Raw genomic sequence first — 21,462 nt, forward strand, 5'->3', positions numbered from 1 at the left:
TAGTAAGACTACATGATTAATAATAAGACTACTTAGGGTAGGTGGTTCCACATTTATTTGTTCAGACACAGCCCCTATCAAGACTGATAATCTGACAAATTACAGTAAATTTTGCAAATATATACTAGCTTTTATTCAGTGTAAACCTCAGAGGCCTTTTAAGTTTGTATAAGGAGGGAAAAGAACCGAATGAAAGCAATCATCTGCTTACCAGAGCAGGAAGTTGTACTTCTTGTGCTCGCCTTCGAACTATTCCAGGGTCAAATTGTTAAAGAACTTGCAATGGGCACTGCCATCTACCCTATGCATTTCAGAAGTGCTCTCATAAAATATATATGTATATTTTACCTATAATTATCTGATAAGAACCTACTTAAAAGACACAAGGAACAGGGAGAAGTAGTAAGACATGTTAGGGCTATTACAGGAAAATGCTCAGGCTGTGTTGCACCTGGAGACGGAAAGTAATTGGGACCCTGACAGGGACACATCAGGGATGGTAAAGAAAGGCCTCAGAAAAGCACAGAAGACACCCATCGTTGGATGTGTGCTCATGAAGTAGTCATTTCTCTTTGTTTTGCTGGCTGACTCTTTTTACTAGCAGTTCACTCTGCATTATGACTGAATTAGGTAAGGAGGTGCTGGGGGAAGCGCTCTTGGCGAACTTCAGACTACAGCCAGGCTCATTAAAACCAGCACATTTGCTGCAATGTTTGCAGCATTTCCTCTAGGTTTTAAGATTGGTTTAATAAGTGAAATTCTGAGCAGAAAGAATATATTAATTTACTTTTTAGTGCTTCTTGCTATAAGTATTCAATGTCATGCTGGATTTTTTTTAAATTATTTTTAATACTATATGGAACATAAAAATGCATGAATTTAATATCTTAATTGAAATGAACACATCCTTCTAGAAGCCCGAAGCTGCTAAGTACACAGGACAGGTTCATTAGCACAGTTTTGGAGCATGAAAGGAAAGTGAATTGAGAACCCAAGATTCACAAACATCAACACAAAATCCCAGGGCTTTTTAATAAAGTTTTGTCCCAGTTCCTACCGCTTGCTGACTCCCAGGAAAACTGGACAGCAGAGCCCACGAGCTGCTGATGGGTTGTAGAGACAAGCCTAGAGTTAAACCCTTAAATCATCCACCAGCAGTTTGATTTGGGGGTAGTAGCATGTAGGATTAGCATACAAATAACCATCCTTTCCATCTGAGAGAAACAGGGCAAGGTTGTTACAGGTGTCAAAACTTTGATTGACATCCTAGACATGGCAGCAAGGTGCCTGGCCAGGAGCAGAGTTGTGGGTTTGAGCTTTTCCTGGACCAGGGAGCGAAGTCGTGCTGTGGGTAGGGCTAATCGCTGTACAGTATGTAGCACACGAAAAACAAGGACACAGCAATTCAAGAGAGGTTTGCAGGCAAAGCCATTCCAATTTTAAATATTTGGCTTTACTAAGGCATGTTTCCAAATTAAGAGGCCCGATAGCTTTCAACAGGATTATTCAGGGTACATCAAGTCAAGCATGTAGTATACATTTGTAGGATTAGGGTTAATGTTATTTTAGTATAAAGTGTTCTTAAATGTATCAGATTACAAATTAAATAAGGAAGCCAACAAAAACTAGTGGAGAACAGCTCCTTACTGAGACTGCTCACCCCCTTCTTGACACTTTGTATAAGGCAGACACATTAGGCTTATAAAGATTTCTTTGCAAATTTGGGGTTTTTTTTTGTAATCTCAAATCCTAGAAACTTCTGAATTCTGTGTAAAACTTGTCTAACACAAATTAGAAAGTGGAGAAATGCAATTTGTTTCTTTATGGGAAGATGAATTTTTAAGTTTTCTACTATCTAAAACAAACAAACAAAATCTTAATTTTTTAATGCTAATTTTGAGAAAGAATAGTAGCTCTGAAGGTAACAGTCCTGACTTCAGGAAAACAAGTTTTATGTAGAAGCAACCATAGCGACAGAAGATGAGAACTCAGACAATAATTCACAGTGATTGCAATTGTTATTACCATCCCTAATCCATAGCCTGTAACTCACTTAAGCTATCTCTACCTAGAAATCCTTCCTAAAATTCCTCTAAAAGACAAAACCAAGTTCAGTGATTGTTACTGGAACTGTTTTTAGAAGTTGATCAGCAATAATAAATACCTCCGTTTCTTAGAGCAGATGTATTTAAGGGGGAGTGTTAATTATTAAATCTGTATCTGCATCAACTTTTCTCTAATACATATTTCTCTTTAAGGTATCTGCAAAGAAATAACATTATAAAATAAAATAAAAATAACATTTATTTTGTCCCATGATGGAAAAATAATACTGTTCAATGCAGAGTTACAATGTAATAAATACTATTCACTAAGCTAGAACCTGAGACTCTGTGTATGCTGATATTTATGGCTTGGAAGCTCGTCTTGAACAAAAATCAGGTTTGATTCACAAGCATTTTGCACATTTTAGTATGAAGAGAGAAAAGTGATAACTCCTGTACATAAAGTCCAAAGGTTCAAGCTTTGTTCAAAACAAAGGTGTGATACGAAAGCAGTGATAAAAGAGCAAGGGGACATTTGCTACCTGGTGTAGTATAGCGTCTTCCTAATTAGTCCGATATATTGTCACTTATCCAAATGTATAACTTGACTTACTCTCACTCACTTACTCTCACCTCCCCCAAATGTAGAAAAGATACAATAAAATCCCTGATGTTCTCTGCTCTCACCCCCCCAAAAAATAATTGTATCTTTGCATGTTGGGCAATTCTCACTTTCATCCACTATGTGCCAACATAAGACATTTTTGCAAAAGAAAAGATGAAAAGCTTAAATTCCAGTACTGCAGAATGCCACTTCACTCAAGACCTGCAGGAGAATTTCCTGAGGAACATCATTCCGGAGCTGAACATACTCTTCTCTTTTATAAAAGTAGTGATTTTCTGCTAGTGAAAAGTTCCCTTGTGCTGTCTTTTGTTATAAAATAGATAAACAGGGTTCACGCTAATCCCAGAGGAAAATATTTTGCAGTTAATAATCGAGGCCATTGCGCTTTTTGAAAAATAGGTGCTAAATACTCTCCAGTTGCTGGTAGCTGCAGTTCTGATGTGAGGCTGGAAGAGGGACTGAATTGTGAATCCATTATACCAGCACTCCATAATGACATTTTAGCACATGCTTAAATTAAGCCTGCAACTAACCTAACTGACTGCCATGAGGCTATCACGATGCTTAATTGTCAGCATAGATTTAAAGTCTGTCTTAATCGGGTTTAGAGAAGACAGGACCAGATTGCGAGTGCCTGTATAACATGGGGTGCAGAATTCCACCATGATTTCTACATAAATACATGCATAAGTATCATACCAAGGAGATGTGCAGAGATGACATGAACATGGAGAGCCTGCAAGGTCTCTTAGCCATATATTGTTTCATTTTGACACATGGCTTGCTAAAGATCAAATTTGGCTGAACTACTACTTATACTGCTGTTTGAGCAATATATGTTCTCACTAGTATTTGGTCAAGATCTGATAGAACTTTTGTCAATTTTTGACCCAGGATATGTTTCAGGGTTTTTGTTTTGAGTTTTTGGGGGCCTTTTTTTTTTTTTTAATACATTTCTAAATATTAGAAAGAAGCAGAACGAGCAGTTTCTGTAAACCCAAATTTTAGTTATTTCTAGGCCATTACAGACTTTTTTTTTTTGGCCTGATCAGGTACAGCAAGCTCTTCCACCAATCGTTTTTCAGGAAGATAACAACTTGATAGATTCATACATGCATCTAAAAAAGCAGCACATTCTAGAGGTGACTTAAACAGCCTCTTCTCTTTTAAAATATGAATCTACTGATATCCATAGCCATTTTAAAAAATACCAATCACATACAATGAGATTCAAGTGCCAAAGGCTAATGATTCAGACTGTGCAAGAAGCAGCCTCAGGAAGGTATGAAACAACAGTACCAGAATTATGTTACAGTTCCCTGTAACAAGGTGTAAAACATGTAAAGCTTTTTGACAATGTAGACTCATTGCTTCAGATATTTGTGTCTGAAAAACTTCAAAGATTCAAGAAAATTTTGATCAGGAGGAAAAAAAAAAGCTTGTGACTGACTTAGATTTATTTAAAAGGTCATCCATTATCACAGTAAAGAATCCATTGGGAAGTTAGCCAGCACAAAAACAGTGTATTTACTAAGGTATACCCAAAATAATGATTCTTAAGGACAGCAATAGTTAAGACCAACTTCATTTAGAAGACACTTGAGTATTGCATACTGTGTATTTTGGTTTCCAAATTCATCATAAGTATATTTAACTTCAGTGAGAAATTAAAAGAAAAAGCAATTCCTAAAGTCAGGAGGGCTGAAAGCGTGTAGCAATGTTGTCCATTTTGATGGCCAAGTCTCAATTATCTATTATGAATTTTTACATGAAATTTCTATTTCCAGGTGAGCAGTATTTGAATTTTTCACTTTGCTCATGACTATACTGTTAGGAAAAACAGCCATGCTTGTTGCATATTATTCAAATATTCACATCAAGAAGGAATGCTATATATTATCTGGAACATTTGAAGAATATAGCAAATTAAACGTAACAAAATTCAGTAAGAAACTTTTTTTTTAATTACATAGTAACGACTTGTTTGTTAGTTGTGGGTGAAATAGCCACAAAAAAAAAAATTAACATTTCAAACAAATTAAATTAATTTTTTCTTTCTTTTTTTTTTTAAAAAGGAACAGATATGTAGCAGAAATCAGAACTTCTTAAAGGCATCTCTGTGCTAGACGATAAGAGCTAAATATTCTTCTGCTACATTTTACACAGAGGCATTGTTTCACATAGGCTTCGGCTAAAAATGCAGAGAGTTTCCAATTAAGCCTTGGATGTCAAATCACATGTCATAATACAATTGATGATATTTACTCCTGAAGTAAATCTTTTTAATATGGGTATTATTTTAAACATATTTCATAAAAACACTAGTCAAAGTCAAGTCTGAGGAAAATTCAGCAAGGAAGAAATCAAGAAAGTTGCATTTCTTTTAGAAGAGGTTCTAGAAAATACTAAGCAGACCTATAGAATGGTTGTTGTTTCACCAAGAATGTTGTCCCACCCTCTGGCACTGCAGACTTACCTATGCTGCCCCAAAATCACCAGTTTTATTAAGATTTATTGAGCTGCTATGTATTGACAAAATCTTTGTTGTAAAATAATTTTCCATCAAAATACACCGTACTGTAGAAAGGTAATGAAGAGCTATAGGACAGGCTTTAAGAGGCACTGCACTTTCATCTGAAAAGTCTCCTGAAATTCTTTGAACATTTCCAGGGGATTAATGAGGTATTTTGACAACACACGAGAAGCATCTGGTTTTCAAGAAGCCTTATAAGAGGGAACATTCACATTCTTGGAAATTAAACTGTGTATTTTAAGCCACTAAAAATAACACAATTATTAAAAATTTGGCAGCTCTGAAGAAAAATACCAGCAGATACGGGAAAACACATGGAACTACTGAAGAGCGTCAAACTTGAGTACACACATTTCACAGCATTTCAACATGACTTAAACACCAATTTTAACAGCTTAATTGAATGTTTCTTATTAAAAGCTATCACAGATGAACTAAAATAAGAACAAGCTAAACTAGCCAGAGTGTAGCTAAATCAAAGGCATTATTCCTTGCAAGTTGGGTGGATTAACTGTGCATATGTGCGTTACTCTCCTTGTAGTACATCCTTATCCCTTCAAAAACTGTTAAGGTGTTTTGAGGGTTTCAAAACCTTTGGCAATTAGTGGGAGAGAGAGTATTATTGCTTTTTTTTTTTTTCTCTGTTAAGACATGCTAAATGATACAATTAATGTAAATTTTGGAGAACATTCATCTCGCATACATCACACAGCAAAATTAGTACAAGCAGACTGTTACACCTACCATTTTATATATTTTTTTTTAAATATTTTTAGGGCCTATTCCTGCAAACTAGTACTCCCCTGAATATTTCAATGCATTGCAACAAGTATGTTAGTGTATAAATAAGGGTTCAGTTCTGCAAAGCTTTAGTGAAGAAAGAGCTCTCTTAAGCCTCCCTTCTGTAAATACCTCAATATTCCTGAAAACTCAGAGTTTAAATGTTTCAAGACCTACCCTTATTTAATCAAGCTGGGCAAGAAGCATACTGAGGTGTCATTTTGAAAACACCTTGTAACCCACTACCCACTACTACTATCTATATAAAGTATTCATACATGCATTTAAGAGAGCTGGTACCTTAGGTGTTTGCAATACTTAACGTGCATTTTCCATGACATGAGAGAGTAATAGGATCTGCTAACCAATACCAGGTCACAAGACATTTTAAGTCTCTCTAAGTACTCCTACATAATAATTTTTTTAAATAATAATTGCATTTAGAGTGCGAGCAGTTGTACAGGAAAAAGCTGCTTCCTAAACTCTACTCTTTTCAGTCTGGACCCTTTCACGAGCTAAATATTTTACAGAGGCAGCATCTTTACAATGCTTATGGTTGAACACTCTACTTTCTGCAGTCATGTCTCATTATTTACAAGATCTCATTCAATATATGTATTTTAAAAACCTGGCTTGTCTCAGGTCTTCAAACCAGCAAGTGAGGAAGAAAAAAAAGCTAACGCAATCTGCCCTTTTCTTCAGTAATAGTGATCTACTCATCTTCATAGCTATTCAGTGGTACTTTTACAGTCTGCACTACATTTACAAGCAAAATCAATACCAAGGTTGGGGGGGCAGGGGGTAGACGTTTGTGTCACCATCCCTGATAACATTCTAGATGTGTTTAAGGGCAAAAATTCCACCCCAATATATTAGTTTTGTTAATCCTTTTCCTATGATCTGTTTGCCTGGCTAGGGAAATTATGCAAAAAGTAATAAAAGTTCTAATTCAATTTCCATGTTAAGAGATGGATTTGAAAAAAAATATAAATCAGAAACCACATTCTTTGTGTTTACTAAGAGATATGCACTCCAACATTTAGTGTCATGGAGCTGGAGTTAAAACCAGAAACGGTGAAGATAATTTAGCTGCATGAATGCCTGCTCTTCAGTAAAATGCTGCCAAAATTAAATAGGAATGAAACAGCACTTTGTAGTCATTGGTCGCTCAGCAGGGTTTGCGTAGTTAAAAACCTAAGTGAAAAGGGTGATTGACCTACATTGCTACTAGCTTAGCACAGCTGTACTTTCATATTTTCACTGCATCTGAGGAAGCTCATTATTTAATACAACTGAGTTACATGTAATTGTCGGTCTTTCATTTTACACTTTTAGGGGCCAGATATTAATCTCAAATGTGCAGCAGGCATTACTGTGCATCTGGAAATATCTGCGGCTGCCCATTTGCACGCGAGGCTAAGAGACAGGATTGCACATAGTTGCACCTGAAATTAGGAGGCTGGCCAGTGGTAGGAGGACCTCACAAATATGCAGAAATCAAATGAGCAGATGGAACAGAAAGCAAATCCCTTGGCACCCCAAAGGCAAACGCTCTGCTGTTTCCCTATTGTTTTGAGCAGAAACAGCCCAGAACGCACAACCAAAGAGCATTTCACACAACTCATACCTGCGGTTTAAATAAGTAATAACATTCTAGTTAACAACCAGTTTGACATGTTAACAGCCCAAGGGCTGTTAACATAACGACTGGTCATTAATGGCAGTAATGACAGATTTCAAAGGGAATATTGTGCTTGTAAATGGACATGCTGCCAGTCAGAAGAGAGGACAGAGCAGGATAGGCTGATACATTAAGATGTCACTGTACAGCTCTGGAGGGAAAAAGAAAAGGGAAAAAAAACCTCCTTGCATATTTCACTTACTGTAAATGGACTTGAAATATTGGCGTAAACCTAAGTTCCTTAAATTAAGTCTTCACTTTCTAACCCAAGAGTGTATAAGCAGGAGACAGAAGCCTGCAGGGGAATTATACTCTGCATATCATTTTCACAGAGTGTGTTATTTCTAACATTGAGCCCTTTCTTTACCCAAGTCAGTTCTCATCCTCGTTAACAAAACAGAGTTCATTCCTGCTGTTGCCACCCTAATACCCATGGTGTCGTACGCCACCTCTGAAACCACTGGAGTGACTTACATGAATCAGAGTCCAGGGTAAAGCCTCTCACACTCAAAGTATCTTCCGAGCTCATTACCTCATTAAAGATTTCTTCCATCCCCTCAATCCTCCCCAACCCAGAGAAAAAGGTTTTAATACAGTAAAATTAGTTAATTTGACCAAAGGAGAGAGTTAAACCAAAGCAGGTTTTGAAGTTCTGAAGATAACAGAGTATTTATAAAAAGCTCACCAAAGCGGGTACCTCAGGGCTCAAATGCAGAACAAGAGTGTGTATCAGGGCCGAGGGAGCATTTAGTTTTTTGGCAGGCATCTCTAAATGAGAGATACTGGAAGTATCTTTGCAAATAGCCAAAGACACAGTTTGCAGATTTAACCATGAACGTTAAAGCACCCAAACTGGTTACATTATTGCTTATAGCATCTGTAGAATGGCTGTCTTATTGAAAGACATAATGAACACAGAGAGACAAGTTAATAAGCAATTTTACTCTTTATAGTATCGTGCAAGCCACATATCCTCTAGAGGGCACCACATAAATTAATAGGAAGCTAGAACAGTTTTATATGTAGCAAAGACTCCCTTTATGGTTAAAAAGAAAAAAAAAATTAAGAGGATAGTTTGAAAGTGTAATCGAACCCTAATCTGATCATTAGTACAAAGTAATTTGTTCTTTAAATTCATATCAAGTGGGTTGCTAAATAAGAAATCTTATTTGACTACAAAGCTAGAGAACATTTAACTAGTTTCTACATTAGCATTAAAAAGATCACTTTTATAGGTTCACTGCATAACTAAGTAGATAAGACGCAATGAGGCAAATGACTATCTGCAATTACCTTAAGTGCATCAGTTTGAAGTTTAGTGTAAATACCAAGTTTAAATCTATGCACTCACAAGAATCACTAAAAAAAGGCTCATGCCAAGATAGCTTCATTAAGACTTGATAAACCCGGAGACAAAAATCAGAAACATCTTAAAACTGATTATAGGACTTCTCATGTATGCTGGTTTCTCTGGTGCAAAATATTGTGTATGACAAAATAACCGAAACACCAGTTTTGAATGTGGTCATGACAGATAAAAAATACAGTCTCCTTTCTCTGAATCACTTACTATGAATTTCAACAATCTGTTAGCAAAATATTTACTCCTGTTAGACCTTCAAAGACCAGGCAGCAGCAGTGTGTGTGTGTGCGTCTGTGCCGGGGAAATGCTTTGCTCGTATCTCTACTACTAGATCGCTTTTGGTTTTGATTTTAAAACATTTGATTTTAAAACTTTGGATCTGCTGCACTAGCACTTGGGAGATTCAGTAAGTTCAAAGTCTCCAGTAAATTTGGAACTCAGATCAAAGAGCCATAGCAGAGTTTTCTTATTCCTGCAGGCACTTGTTGTAGAAAGATTCTTAAAATGGGTTTTAAAAATTAGGGTAAGTGTTACCTTCCCCCCAGAAACTGTTCCGATCCCTCTCTATAGATACACTCTTTAAGATCGCAAGTGACCTTGGTTCTCGTACAACAATTCCCTTCTATTCAAACAGCTCCCTGCCAGTTTTTAAAAGAAAGGTTTTGTTACCTACTTCTTTGGCAGCTTTAACACAATGGCCTTAAGATGCAGACTCTACACTAAATTCCCAGCACTCTGTCTTGCGTTCAGTTCAGAGTTTTAAGGGGTAGGAGAACACTTTTACCAAGAAGTAGTCCAAGCCCACACCTGAAGAAGCCCGATCTGCCTTGCAGCCCCAGCTCAACAACTGCACGACGCATTTGCGAAGGCTTTTGATCCGCTCTAGAAAAAACAGGTTGTAATGTGGAGAGCCAGAGTACTAACAGTTGTTAATAACGCTTTAGTCTTGATTCCTGTTCCAACCTACCCATGCTGTACAACTCGGGAACTGATCGGTGTATGGGAACCTCCTATTTGGTACCTGTGCTTAAACTGAACTTGTAAGTTAACGCGTTCAAAAAGAATTTTAATTTTTCCCCAATGTATTACTGACTTGAATGTCCCTTTAAAAGGAAAAGGCTTCACTACAGGGGCAGGGGAGATATTCCCAGAAGTTCAGGTTAGCCTGGAGCAGCTAGTCTCATTAGGCCCGCTCTACAGGGAATGGAGGAAAGGTGCTCTTATAGGAAATAGGTGCTCTGAATCACCCCAGAGGAGCCTTTTCTCTCTATTTACTGTTGAGAGCCTAGGGAGACTAAACTTCCCGATTAAACTTAACTCCTGCAAAGCATCCCTAGTTATTCACATACAATCTGCAGATAAACTAGCCTGGTGCTGCTCATCAGTACTTTGCTACGAGTTATACCTCAAAGACTTTTGAGAATGTAGGTCCACAAGCAGACAAGGCGACAGAAAATCAGGTGATGATTAGCTATCTGTGAGAAGTGGCAACAGATTACCGAGCATCCCACCCAGATCACCCAGTTAAACCAGGACCAGAGTGGATTTGAGCCTACTAGCTACATGGTTATTTAGCAGGGGGAAGAGAACTGGTCCTCTTGGTCCAGCTTCTAACAGCTAAACAGTAACACTCGTAAAAGCTGCCACAAATGCCACAAATGAAATCCCTTGGCAAACTGAGAGGATGAAAATGGGCAAGCAAAGATGAGTGAAGCACTCCTGACAGAGTCCAAACCCTGCCCTGGAGGTGGTGAAGACCACGGGTGCAGGTCCAGGCCGCTACGCCTGGCCACCACCGTGCTGCTGGGGGGAGAAGGAGACCACCAGCTCCCCAGGAGCACGGTGCTGGGGGAGGCTTGGAGGGTTCAACTCTCCTCCTCCTCGAAGCACAGGACCCCAGTATTAGCATCAGAAAACTGGCAGCCACCTGCACAACCTGGTTACGCGTGCTTTTTGATTCAGATTTGAGTCTTATCTCCACGCTTCAGTATTTGTTTTCTCACCCTCCACTTACAGTCGGCCTTGCAGCCCTCAAGTACCGCTTATGCGACAGCGACTACGTAGGAAGGGCTGAAGAGATCTACCACGTTTGTCAGGGAATGTAGGAAGGACGCGGCCTACCTCAGATAGTCTCTGCGACAAAGGATAAGGTTGGCTTTGGTGTACAAGGTAGAGCCCACCTCCCCCAGGCGACAGTCACAGCAGGCACATTTCAGGCAGTCTTCATGCCAATATTTGTCCAGGGCCTTTAGGAGATACCGGTCTTTAATCTTACGGTTGCAGCCAGCACAACCTTTCGGCTTGGTGTCTGGCTGGACTGAGAGCATTTGTATACCTGAAATACAACAAGACAAGAGAAGAGTGAAAATAGATATTCTCTTGAGTGCAAGTCTCTTTTCTTCCTCCACCTCGCTGCCCCCGCCCCCCCCCCCCCCCCGTTCATTAAAAAGGCAATCGTGTAGATAGGATGAAATAACCTAGAGAGTCCACAGCAAGCTGAAAACAATGTTAAGATAAATTTGAGAGCAGAAACTTCCACTGCTCTAAGTTCCACAGCTTCTCTTTAACACCTCATTCACCTGGTCTCTTTGCTGAAAAGAAATAGGATTAACAAATTAAAATGAAAAATTAAAACAGTTAATTTGAAAAGTCATCCACTTCTGCCCAAAGTATCCAATACTCAGCAACCAAAAATTTAAATAAACGGCATATCTATGATGGCAAACATAGCTAAATCTACATATTTGGACCTATTTGCACTATATTCATAAAATATAAAAGCACTCCAGGTTCTAAAGAAGAAAAGACTGAAGCTGGGCAGGGGCCAGAGTTACAGGGTGGTTTGACATAGACATTTTTGTGCTGGTGGGGGGCTGTTTTGCTTTTTAGGATTTCAGTTCTTGTTAGACACATGAATGAAGCAATCAGATTTCCAGAGACTTCTGTACCAGCACCTCTAGTTACAACCTGCAGTGTAAGTATCTTCTGAAAAATCTGATTTTAAATAATCTGCACAAGGTCAGAGTGTTGCTAGTTTGTCAAGGGGAAAAAAAGAAAAAAAAAAAACAAACACAGAAAACCTCTTCCTCACTTTCCAATCCCAATCTTAGCCAACAAGTAGTTTGGGACAAGGAGTACAGTACTGTCCATTAAGTATATATACATTTTGATGTAATAGCAGAGAGCATTTAAATAACAATTCAAGTGCCTGAACCACTGTTTAAGGGAGGCAACTGGTAAAAGTGGAACACAGTGGAGCAATGGTACGCAGAGCACCGCAGCCAGCTTCCAGAGATCCATACAAAAATCGATTGCCCTCGGTTTTACAGTAAATGGGGAGAGAAGGTCACTGCCCCGCAGTGCTTACAGACTGGTCTCTCTCGGTTAATCGCATGAACTGCCATCCCATTACACTCAGACCAATTCTCTGAAAGTCATTTCTTAGAATAAGCAAAATCATAGCCCTGTGGATGCTTTGTTGGACATCAAATAGGCACCAGAGAGAAAGAGAGAACGGACAGGCAGTTTGATCGCGTTAGGTTGTCTCACTGTTTTAAAGCCAATCAGAGATGTAACTTAAAAAAATCCTACTCATTAGAGCGCATCTGAACACTACAATGAGAATTTGTCAAGATTGGGGAACGAATGCTGTTGCCAACAAGCAAATAGTACCCCAAAATTCAGGGTATGACACTCTGTTACTATGCAGAGACTGGGAAAGGTCAAATACAGTCTGGTAACAAAGAAAAGCAAATTCAAGAGCTCCTCATCCAGAATGCTCTACTAGCTAGCGTTAAGAAAGCCTTACAGTCCCAGCTTCTATCAGCAGATCTCGGTTGGTGCTGTAACACACCACTACAGACAGGCACGCTCTGGGAGCTAGGACATCAACAAGCTGGGGTTCGGGGTTTGGTTTGGTTTTTAAAAACTTTCGCAAGGAAAACACAAAAATGAGCGTAATCTTTGAAGCAATGGTACAGTGTGCCTTTATGGATATTAGTTCTAACAAAGACAAAAGGCTAAATGCTACGCCAGCTGAGGTATCCCAGGGATCTCCATGCATATATGTATGTAGAACATGTTGAATTTACGTGGACTGCAGTGACTGTATAGCCGGTTAAGTGACGTTCCAGGGTTATCAAGCTGAACTCCCAAGTTTCACCTGCAAAGCTGATCACTGAATTAAAAACAGTAATTCTTATTGTGACATATGAGCACAACAGCCTTGCTCTCCTTTTTGCAATACACTCTATTATGCATTTTGGAGTAATATATTTATCTGTTAAAATTAGCCGTTCAGCGATATGCAGAGTTCTCCGAGTGGGCACCCTGAAGTACCACGGCAGTACTGCTGCTTAACATCTAAAGCTCATAACAAAAGTGTAAGGTCTGTATTTTTCTATCAATAAGTATAAAAAAATGGCATTGCTGCCTTCCCATTACTCCCCAATCAATGCTACTCATAGCTCCTACACCACTTACAGACTTGTAAGATCTGTTTCTCATTCAGAAAGGGGAGGATGAGATCCAGTGACCTGCACAGGGCTCCACATAAGTCTGTGGCACATCTGGGAACGAACACGCACATCACGTCTTGAGCAAGCACCGTGAGACAAAGGCTGAGCCTTTACGGTATCTTCAATTGCCAGCTGACTCCCCTGAATCCAGGGTACATACATGAAGCAGCAAATAACATGGCTATAAATAAATTGCTAAAGCAGTGAAAACATCAGAGATTTTTGGTAAAGAACCTATACCTGACCGTAAGGGGAAGTCCTGCTGGAACTCTAATACCTTCCTGCACTTAGTTGAAAAACCTTAATCTGTAAAGTTGCATATCACAGTAGAGTACAAATATCTGCTAAGTGCCACCGACAGGCTTATCCCCAGCCCCTCTCTTCGGCCACGTAGAGGACAAATGCAAAAAACTGGCCACAATTTGTATCAACTTCTTGGAACTCAGTAAAAAAGTTCAGAAGCATAAAGGGCTGTTCTAGGACTTTAATCTTTAGCTCGAGGAAAAGCAGGATAAACTAGGAGCTAACACAGTTAAAGGCTTTAAAGAAAAAAATCTTAATGTAAAAATTTTGTTGCCTGATAAGGAAGCGGGTTAGAGAGCGGAGGCTGACAGTCTCTGATCCGGGCTGATCTACTGTCCTGCGCCGTCTGAAGGGAACAAGGTGCCACAGAAACAAGGCTAAACAATTAATTATCTGAGCAAATTGCAGTAATCAAGCCAGATAATTCCTGAGGTATATGCTGCAAACACAGGGTTATTGTATTACAAATAAAACCACAGCTTGCACAATCTTGCATGTACCCCTGCACAGTTTTTGAGATATTTGCTGCATCAGGAAAGTAGACAGAGCACTGTCATTCATGTTCGTTAGCCCGCACCCTCCTCGTAGAAGCAAGTGAAAAGAGGCAGACACCCCATGGAAGTAGTGTTAGCAACCCTGCACGTCTATTTTCCTGAGGCTGAGAGAGAAGGTGGTGCTGACATCCCACTGGCAGCATCTTCAGATTAGGGATTCAATCTGCAGCAGCTTTAGGAGGGAAGGAATGCTTTTCTCCTCTGATAGATCTGATCTTTTCGCACTTTACTTGCAATGATGCTGCTTCTATTTTAATCAAATTTTAAAAAAATAATACCCAAACTACTGCTTCATTATAAAAAAAAGTTACTCTTTTCTTGAAGCGTAGCAAGGTTCTAGACAAAACAAAGCACAAAACAGTGCTCCGAGAAGAGTTTTACATATCTCCATATTCTTTGCACATACCCTTTTCTTCACATGGCCTGGATTAAATCGCTTAATTTTGAAAACAGAATATTTTATTACTTTTTTTCTGTATTGTATGAGCCACCTTAATGCAGATCACCTCACAGACCATCTCTCTAACGTTCCCATAAGAACTCCAATGCAGTTATACTTTTCAGATACGCGCTCGTGTATTTTTAGCTCTCTCTTAATTTGGCAGTAAGAACACCTGCAGCTTACTGTCAGCCAGCTTTTCACAGGCTGCAGTTTAAGTACCCATTTATTTCTTAGGACACAGGAAGGACCCTTTCAGAGGCTGACAGCACCCACAAAACCATCCAAACTGCTCGCCGCTGAAATATCAGGTAGCGGCACACAGCACTGCTGCCTGGCTGCCCTCCTCCCTCAGGAAAGCAGAGCTTATGGAGTACTTCCAAAAAACCATACAATACCATAAGTGCTACAACCAGGCTGGGGGGGGGGGGGGGATCAAACCAAGCTTTCCCTTCAGTTCTGCAGTCCTACCCATTCTCTGCATCACAGAGCAGATCTGTTCTCAGAACTGAGAAATTTCAGTGCCTAGTCTGTCACTGTCAGACAAACCCTTCTTATTTCACCCCAATATGCTTTCAAGGGCTTCCTCTATCCTTCCCTCCATTCCCTCCCTCCCTCCCTCCACAGTCCCCAAGACACTGCACATAAACTGCAGAGCTGTGTCAAGAACAAGACTTCTTCATCACCAACCACCACCTTTAGGATTTTTGAAGGGAGAACTTAATAACCTGATTTGCAGGTTTTTGGATTTCCCCTCGGTCTCCCCAAATAAGTTCGACGCAACTGACTCCTATCCCTGGTCACTGTTGTTATTGTGTGATGAAACACTGTCAAATGATTTGTAACTGTGATTTCAGGATAAAGAGGAAAGATTGCTTGAAAAAGCTAAATTAGGCTCCTGGAAGAAGGCAGAGAAACAAAAATCCATTCATTCCACTCCAATCATCACCGTTCTCAAAAATCAAAGGGAATGAAGATTTGACATAATGAACTGTATTTTCTTAGTGATGTAGTAGCATCTGTAAGCAGGATTGGTCCCTGATGGTGCTGAGTGCAGCACAAGACCCACAGAACTCAGTTTCTGGTTTGTGGTACAGACAGTCTTTGAAAGGCATGTTAAGGGAGGAAGAGTTGGATGTTATTATGCACTGGATCACTTTAAAACTTTTAAAAGACCACTCTCCTCCTCCCCCCCCCCCCCGCCTCCTTTGCAGAGGCATGCACACAGTTCTACCAAGGACAGTAGTATGTACAGAAAGGAAGGGAAGACTTGCCTCTACTTTAAAAAGAAAAAAAAAAAAAATCAGTTTGGAGCAAATTAAGTATCAGTGCACTGGTCTTTAAAAGATAGCAAACTGACAGACAATATGTAGCCAACAAGAGAGTTAGAGTTCTAGTAGAAGATAAAAAGAATACTTTTCTGATGCTTTCCCACTTTGTAGCTTCATCCTAACAGCGTTCAGAGCTCCAATTATTCAGGACAATACACACGCAGACTTAAAAAAAAAAAAAAAGTTAGGGTTTCAGAAGCTAAGAAACATTTCAGAACTTGCATGTAGCACATCAGGAGTCGTAACTAGTTTTAGATTGGCATGTAAATTGTTCTGTGGAAAATTCTTATTGCCTCCGAGACCCTGCTATTCTGAGTTATTTGACAGTTTAAGGGAAATCATAATTAAAAAAAGAGACATAAATAATAGCCTGTGCAGTGTGGTGCACAGAAATAAGCAGAACCATTTCATTTAAACTCTGGTGAGCTTTTAATTGCCTGGATTGCATTGTGAACCAGCCTAACGGTTGATTGCCTCCATTATGCTCTCTTGTTCTGTGCCATTCATCCACACAGTCTCAGCTTCTGTAGTTAACACAACAAAGTAACCGCAACTCCCTAACACTCAGGTTTTTTTAAAAAAAATGAAAGTAAGGATTTTAGTACTCTGAATATAGTCTCTTCTGCATACTTTTGAGTTAATTTTCCACGGTATATAACTAAACTTCACCTCCTGCCCCTTCTTCTACAGAGGAATCTGGAGGGGGGGGGATTTTTTTTTTTTTTTTTCAATAAAGGAGGTGGGTTGGGAAGTGCAGGGAAAAAAAAAGAGGTTAGGTAAAAACTAAAAATGGGAATGCAGTCCCACAGCTAGGAGCAGTGATACAGATTAAAAGAATTTGGCCAACATGGCCAGTCGATTGCCAAGAGACACCAAACAAAAGATTTCTCCTCTTCTTTCCCCTTCTCTTTTTGAAAGCTAGATTGGGCCTAAAAGCTTGTTTCTCTCTGTTCAGTGGCCCAGAGCATCCCTGCAGGCTGTAGCCCCCTAAGGGACACCACAGCAAATAGATGTGCCCGGCTCGCAGGGACGGGAGCTGCTCAGCTATGTTCCTACCCCTGGCGTGTCCCCCCACCTCTCTCCCCCGGCCCCCCCCGCTCCCTCCCTCCTTTTTTAGAGCAGCGGTGCTGGGAACCAATTTGATTCCCTTTTTCTCCAATGCAGCTGCAAGGCTCAGAGATACTGACATTTTTCCACTCTTATCAGTTTAATTACAGTTACCATGGCAGCAAAGTGCTAGTGCTTGGCAAAGGCCAACAAGAGATTTGCAAGACTGAGTTCAATTTTGATGCAGCTCACATGCAAAATAAAAAAATAAATAAGAAACATACACTCTACAACAAAGAATCCCTTTCGGAGTTAGACGCTCGAGCCTTTTGTGCTAATTCCTTTTCAAGCATCCCAGGGATGGGGCGACGGGGAGCGGAGGGGAGAGGGAGGTGCGGGCAAAGCATGTGCCGATATTTGTCGCACCCACCAGGATTAATTGCTTTAAGCGGCGCTCCTACAAAGCTGTCCTAGGCAGCGGTGTTCGGGGTCTCCTCAGAGCACACACGGACGCTCGCTCCGCACCGCAGTCGGGATGGAAGAGGAGAGAGAAGCCCCCTCGCCTCGTCCCCCCCCCCGGTTCCCCCCCCTCAAGGCGCACCGCTCCTGCTCGGTGCGCTCCAAACCAGCAGACCGCCGCCTTACCAAAACTTTTCTCCTTTTTCTGCATGAGTTGATTTACGGGCGCCCGCAGAGCTCCTTCTCATCGAAGCACCCAAATCCCGGCCAAAGTAGCAAGTGCTTCCCCCGGCTGCGGGTCAAGTGAGCGGAGCGCGGCGCGCCGCAGCCCGGCGGGCGGGGGGCGGCGGGGGGGGGCGGCACACCCCGAGCCGCCGGCCGCGCACGGCGATGGCGAGCGACAAAGCCACATGCTCCCCTAACTCTGCCCGTAAGCCTCTAATCCCAGCGGTCTCTTAGCTTTGTTGTAACAAATGGGTTTGATTAAACTGTCACATGCGGCGTTAGCATACCACATCGCGCTCGGTATGAAGGGGGGGGGGGGGGGGCGGTGGAGAAGAGAGGAAAAAAAGAGAGAAGAGGATGGCAGGCAGAAGTCCTGTTTCATAACGCCAGCCCGGCTGCCCTTCCCGCACGCCGGTCGAAGGGAGGCTGCGGGAGCGCGGCCCCCGGGGGCGCCTCTGCCCCCCCCCGGGCTCTCCGCCCCGGCGGCAGCCGCGCTCCTGCCTCCGCTCTGCCCAAAGGGTTAACCCTGCACCGAACCAGTTGCAAATGAAACTGCCGTACGGGGAAGGCTTGTGGATTAAAGCCGGGGAGTGGGAAATTAACCGACTCCCTTGGTAATTGAGAGCACGTTTCGAGAAGCTCTGGAAGAAGCAAGAATAATAACAACAATAATAACGGGGGGGGGGGGGTGCGCGTTTGCTGCAATTCATTATTAACTTTGACTGCTATTTCTCGAGACGTGCAGTCGGATGGGTTTCGCTCAGCATCCTCCGCTTGCATGTATTTCATGTCTCATCATAAAAATAATGAAGCCTCACATGATTTAAACAAAACAGTCTCAGCAGAGCTGCAGCTTGAGTGAAAGTTGCAGTGCAGAGATGTGTGTGTGTGTATTGCAGCCCCGGCTTATGACTCAGAGAGAGAGGGAGAGGAGAGAGGAGAGAGAGCGTGATGCAGACACACATACACAAATGACCCAAAGCTTATGTACACAGTTGCCTCACTTACCTTCTCAATTAAGCGATAGAGAGGAGGCAGTTCAATAAGCACAGTGGCTGCTTTGTAGCTCTTCTCCTTGGGAAAGGTCAAAAAGAAGCATTGTTTGGGGAAAAAAAATAAAGAGGGGGTGGGAGAGATGGGGAGGGAGATCGCTATTCTTTAAGTTTAAAATAATGAGGTCCTCAAGGATCCGCCAAGTAATTGTGTTGACCGCATCCGAGCTACAGGTGTCCTCCTTTTAGTATCTTGCAGTCCAAGGCTGTCTGTCTCCGTCCTGGCTGAAGACAACTTACCTAAAGCAGCGTGTGAGGAGCCGAGTTGAATGAAGTCAGGGCTTTATCAGCTGCAAAATGCAATCCCTTACCAGCCAGACATAATACAGCAAAAGAAAAGGTCACTCAGTTATTACTGAGCCGGCAGAGCCCAGGCAGCTCTTGTGGAAGACCACAGAGAAGCAGCTCCCTTCCGATTTAAGGCTATTTACCTCTCTCCCCCTCCACCCACCCACCCACCCACCCTTCCTCTCCCTCTCCCCCCTCCCAGCTCCCCCTTCCTCGCTCTCCCTCTCTCTTTCTCTCTCGTTCTGCAGCTCGCTCAAGTACAGCCGCCCTCGGAAAGTGCAGAGCAGCCAGGAGACAGATTGGGCTTTGTTGGTAATTTCCCATGGTGAAAATTTACAAGCCTGCAAGTGCAGTCAGCAAAACCACATGCATATGCTAGACACAAACACCAGGGACACACACACACGCACACACAAGTGACCTCTACTGAAGCGGCTCAGGATCACCTTCCCGGAGAGCGCTCCAGAAACACACCCGGGGAAGCAGGGGAGCGTCGTCCCGCCGGCCCCCCCCCCCCCCCCCCCAGCACTCCTCCCCAAATACTTTGCCTAAACCAAACAATAAGTTGCCTACGCAAAAAAAAAAAAAAAAAAAAAAAAGGAGAGAAAAACCGGCGAGATACAGATCTCTCTATTAATGAGTAATGAGAAAAATCCCCGAAGGTGAAAACGCTGCCTCTCTCCGCGCTAGATCCGAGCTGCTCAGCAAGGAGTGGAAACTCCGGCGTGAAAGTTTCCCGCTCCCCCGCGCGGTCCCCGGCCGCCCGCCCGCCGCCGCCAGCGCGCCCCGGCCCCGGCCCCCGCCCGCCGCCCCCCGGCCCCGGCGCAGCCCGGGCACCGCTCGCCGCATGCCAGCACCCTCCCTGCACCGCTTCGGCTGAAGGAGGACAAGCCGTGTCCCCCCTACGGGAGCCTCGTGCCAGGAGCCCCAGACGGATCCTTATCCTCTGCCTAGTGGTGGAGGGGGAAAAAAAAAGAGAGACGGGGGTGTTCGAGGTGTTGGACACCCCTGGCCGAGAGACAGACAGACAGACAGGCAGGCAAACACGGGGGAGAGAGAGCACGCTTTGATATTCAGTCACGCTCGCGGATGATTGTTTCTTCGTGTTTTCTAAGAAGGATGTTGAGCCTAGCCTACTGTAAATAAAGTTAAAAAAAATCCAAAGCATCTTCCTCTAAGAGCCATCTGCAGTTGGAGAAAGACCAGATTAAGAATTTGTGAATACAGTTTTCAGACTTCAAAGTGAATATCTGTTGTCTGCTATTAGAAGCACCACACTAGATTTCCACAAAGCTTTGAAAGATGTCAGCTTACAATATACCCTAAATTTGAATGACACTCATATTATAGAAGTCTTTCAAGACCCAAGAAAGATTTAAAAGCATTGAAGTGCTCTGCCATCTACACCCCTCCCTCATATAATCCAGCAGTTCTAATAAAAATCAAAGCAACCTCAGAAACGCATATGTTTAGGACAGGTCCCATCCACCCCCCCGGCCCCCCCAAGTAAGCTTCTCTCTCTCTCTCTCTTTTTTTAAAATAGATAGAGATATATATATATAAAGCCGTCCCTGGAACAAGCATACTGTGCAATGAACAATTCCTGAATCTCTTGCCCCCTCTCCCTCTAAGTAGTAACAAAACTCAGCCACAACCAACCTGAGCAAGAACCCGAAAAGCACAATCAGAGGCAGCAGACTACCAGAGCCCCTTTCTGCTGATTTGATCTGCACATAGAGAAAAGCAAAACTTGACAGAAACCTGCTTCTCTCCTGCACGCACCCATACGCTCAGAAGAGCCTCACTTCCCTCTGTTTATAGACTACCTCTGCCACAACCACTCTGAAAATACAGCAGTGTGAGTGTGTGTGTGCCTCTCTCCACCAATGCACTCAGAGAAGGAGAAGAAAAGAGGGAGGGAGAAGTTATGTGTGGGGAAAGGGAGAAATAAAATCAAAACAAATGGTACAGCTAATGAGGACAATTAAATTAATTATGTTCAAGGAGATGAGATTTTTTTTTCCCTCCAACTGTATGATCTGTTACCCCTCGCTGGCAACTGCTGCTCTGTAATTCATGGCAACTGATTAGTGCATCTATGCAAATCTTTGTTTAAATCATTCAACTAATTAAATGATGGGATTATTCCTCTGCCTACGGTGACATCATTCGCAGTAATTAGTACTCTATTTGGACTGTGGCAATAAGATACCCGATGTC

General features: G+C 42.0%; 1 protein-coding gene across 4 annotated transcripts in view; it reads right to left on the reverse strand.

Moving 5' to 3' along the window:
• LMO3 (LIM domain only 3) overlaps window positions 1-19,847 on the reverse strand; it is a 57,977-nt gene extending 38,130 nt beyond the window's left edge. The window contains exons 1-3 of one of the 4 annotated variants that reach the window (XM_075051327.1): window positions 19,664-19,847; window positions 18,911-19,194; window positions 11,149-11,362 (exon numbers count right to left, since the gene is read on the reverse strand). In XM_075051327.1, the coding sequence (XP_074907428.1) occupies window positions 11,149-11,354 (206 nt within the window). In that variant the 5' untranslated portion in view covers window positions 11,355-11,362; window positions 18,911-19,194; window positions 19,664-19,847. Of the gene's footprint in view, window positions 1-11,148; window positions 11,378-18,910 lie in introns of those variants that run through there. The other 3 variants (XM_075051328.1, XM_075051326.1, XM_075051329.1) reach the window with 3 other exon arrangements.
• Between the last annotated feature and the right edge of the window lie 1,615 nt (window positions 19,848-21,462).

Source organism: Buteo buteo, chromosome 19 (genome assembly GCF_964188355.1).
Source record: "Buteo buteo chromosome 19, bButBut1.hap1.1, whole genome shotgun sequence".
NCBI lineage: Eukaryota > Metazoa > Chordata > Aves > Accipitriformes > Accipitridae > Buteo > Buteo buteo.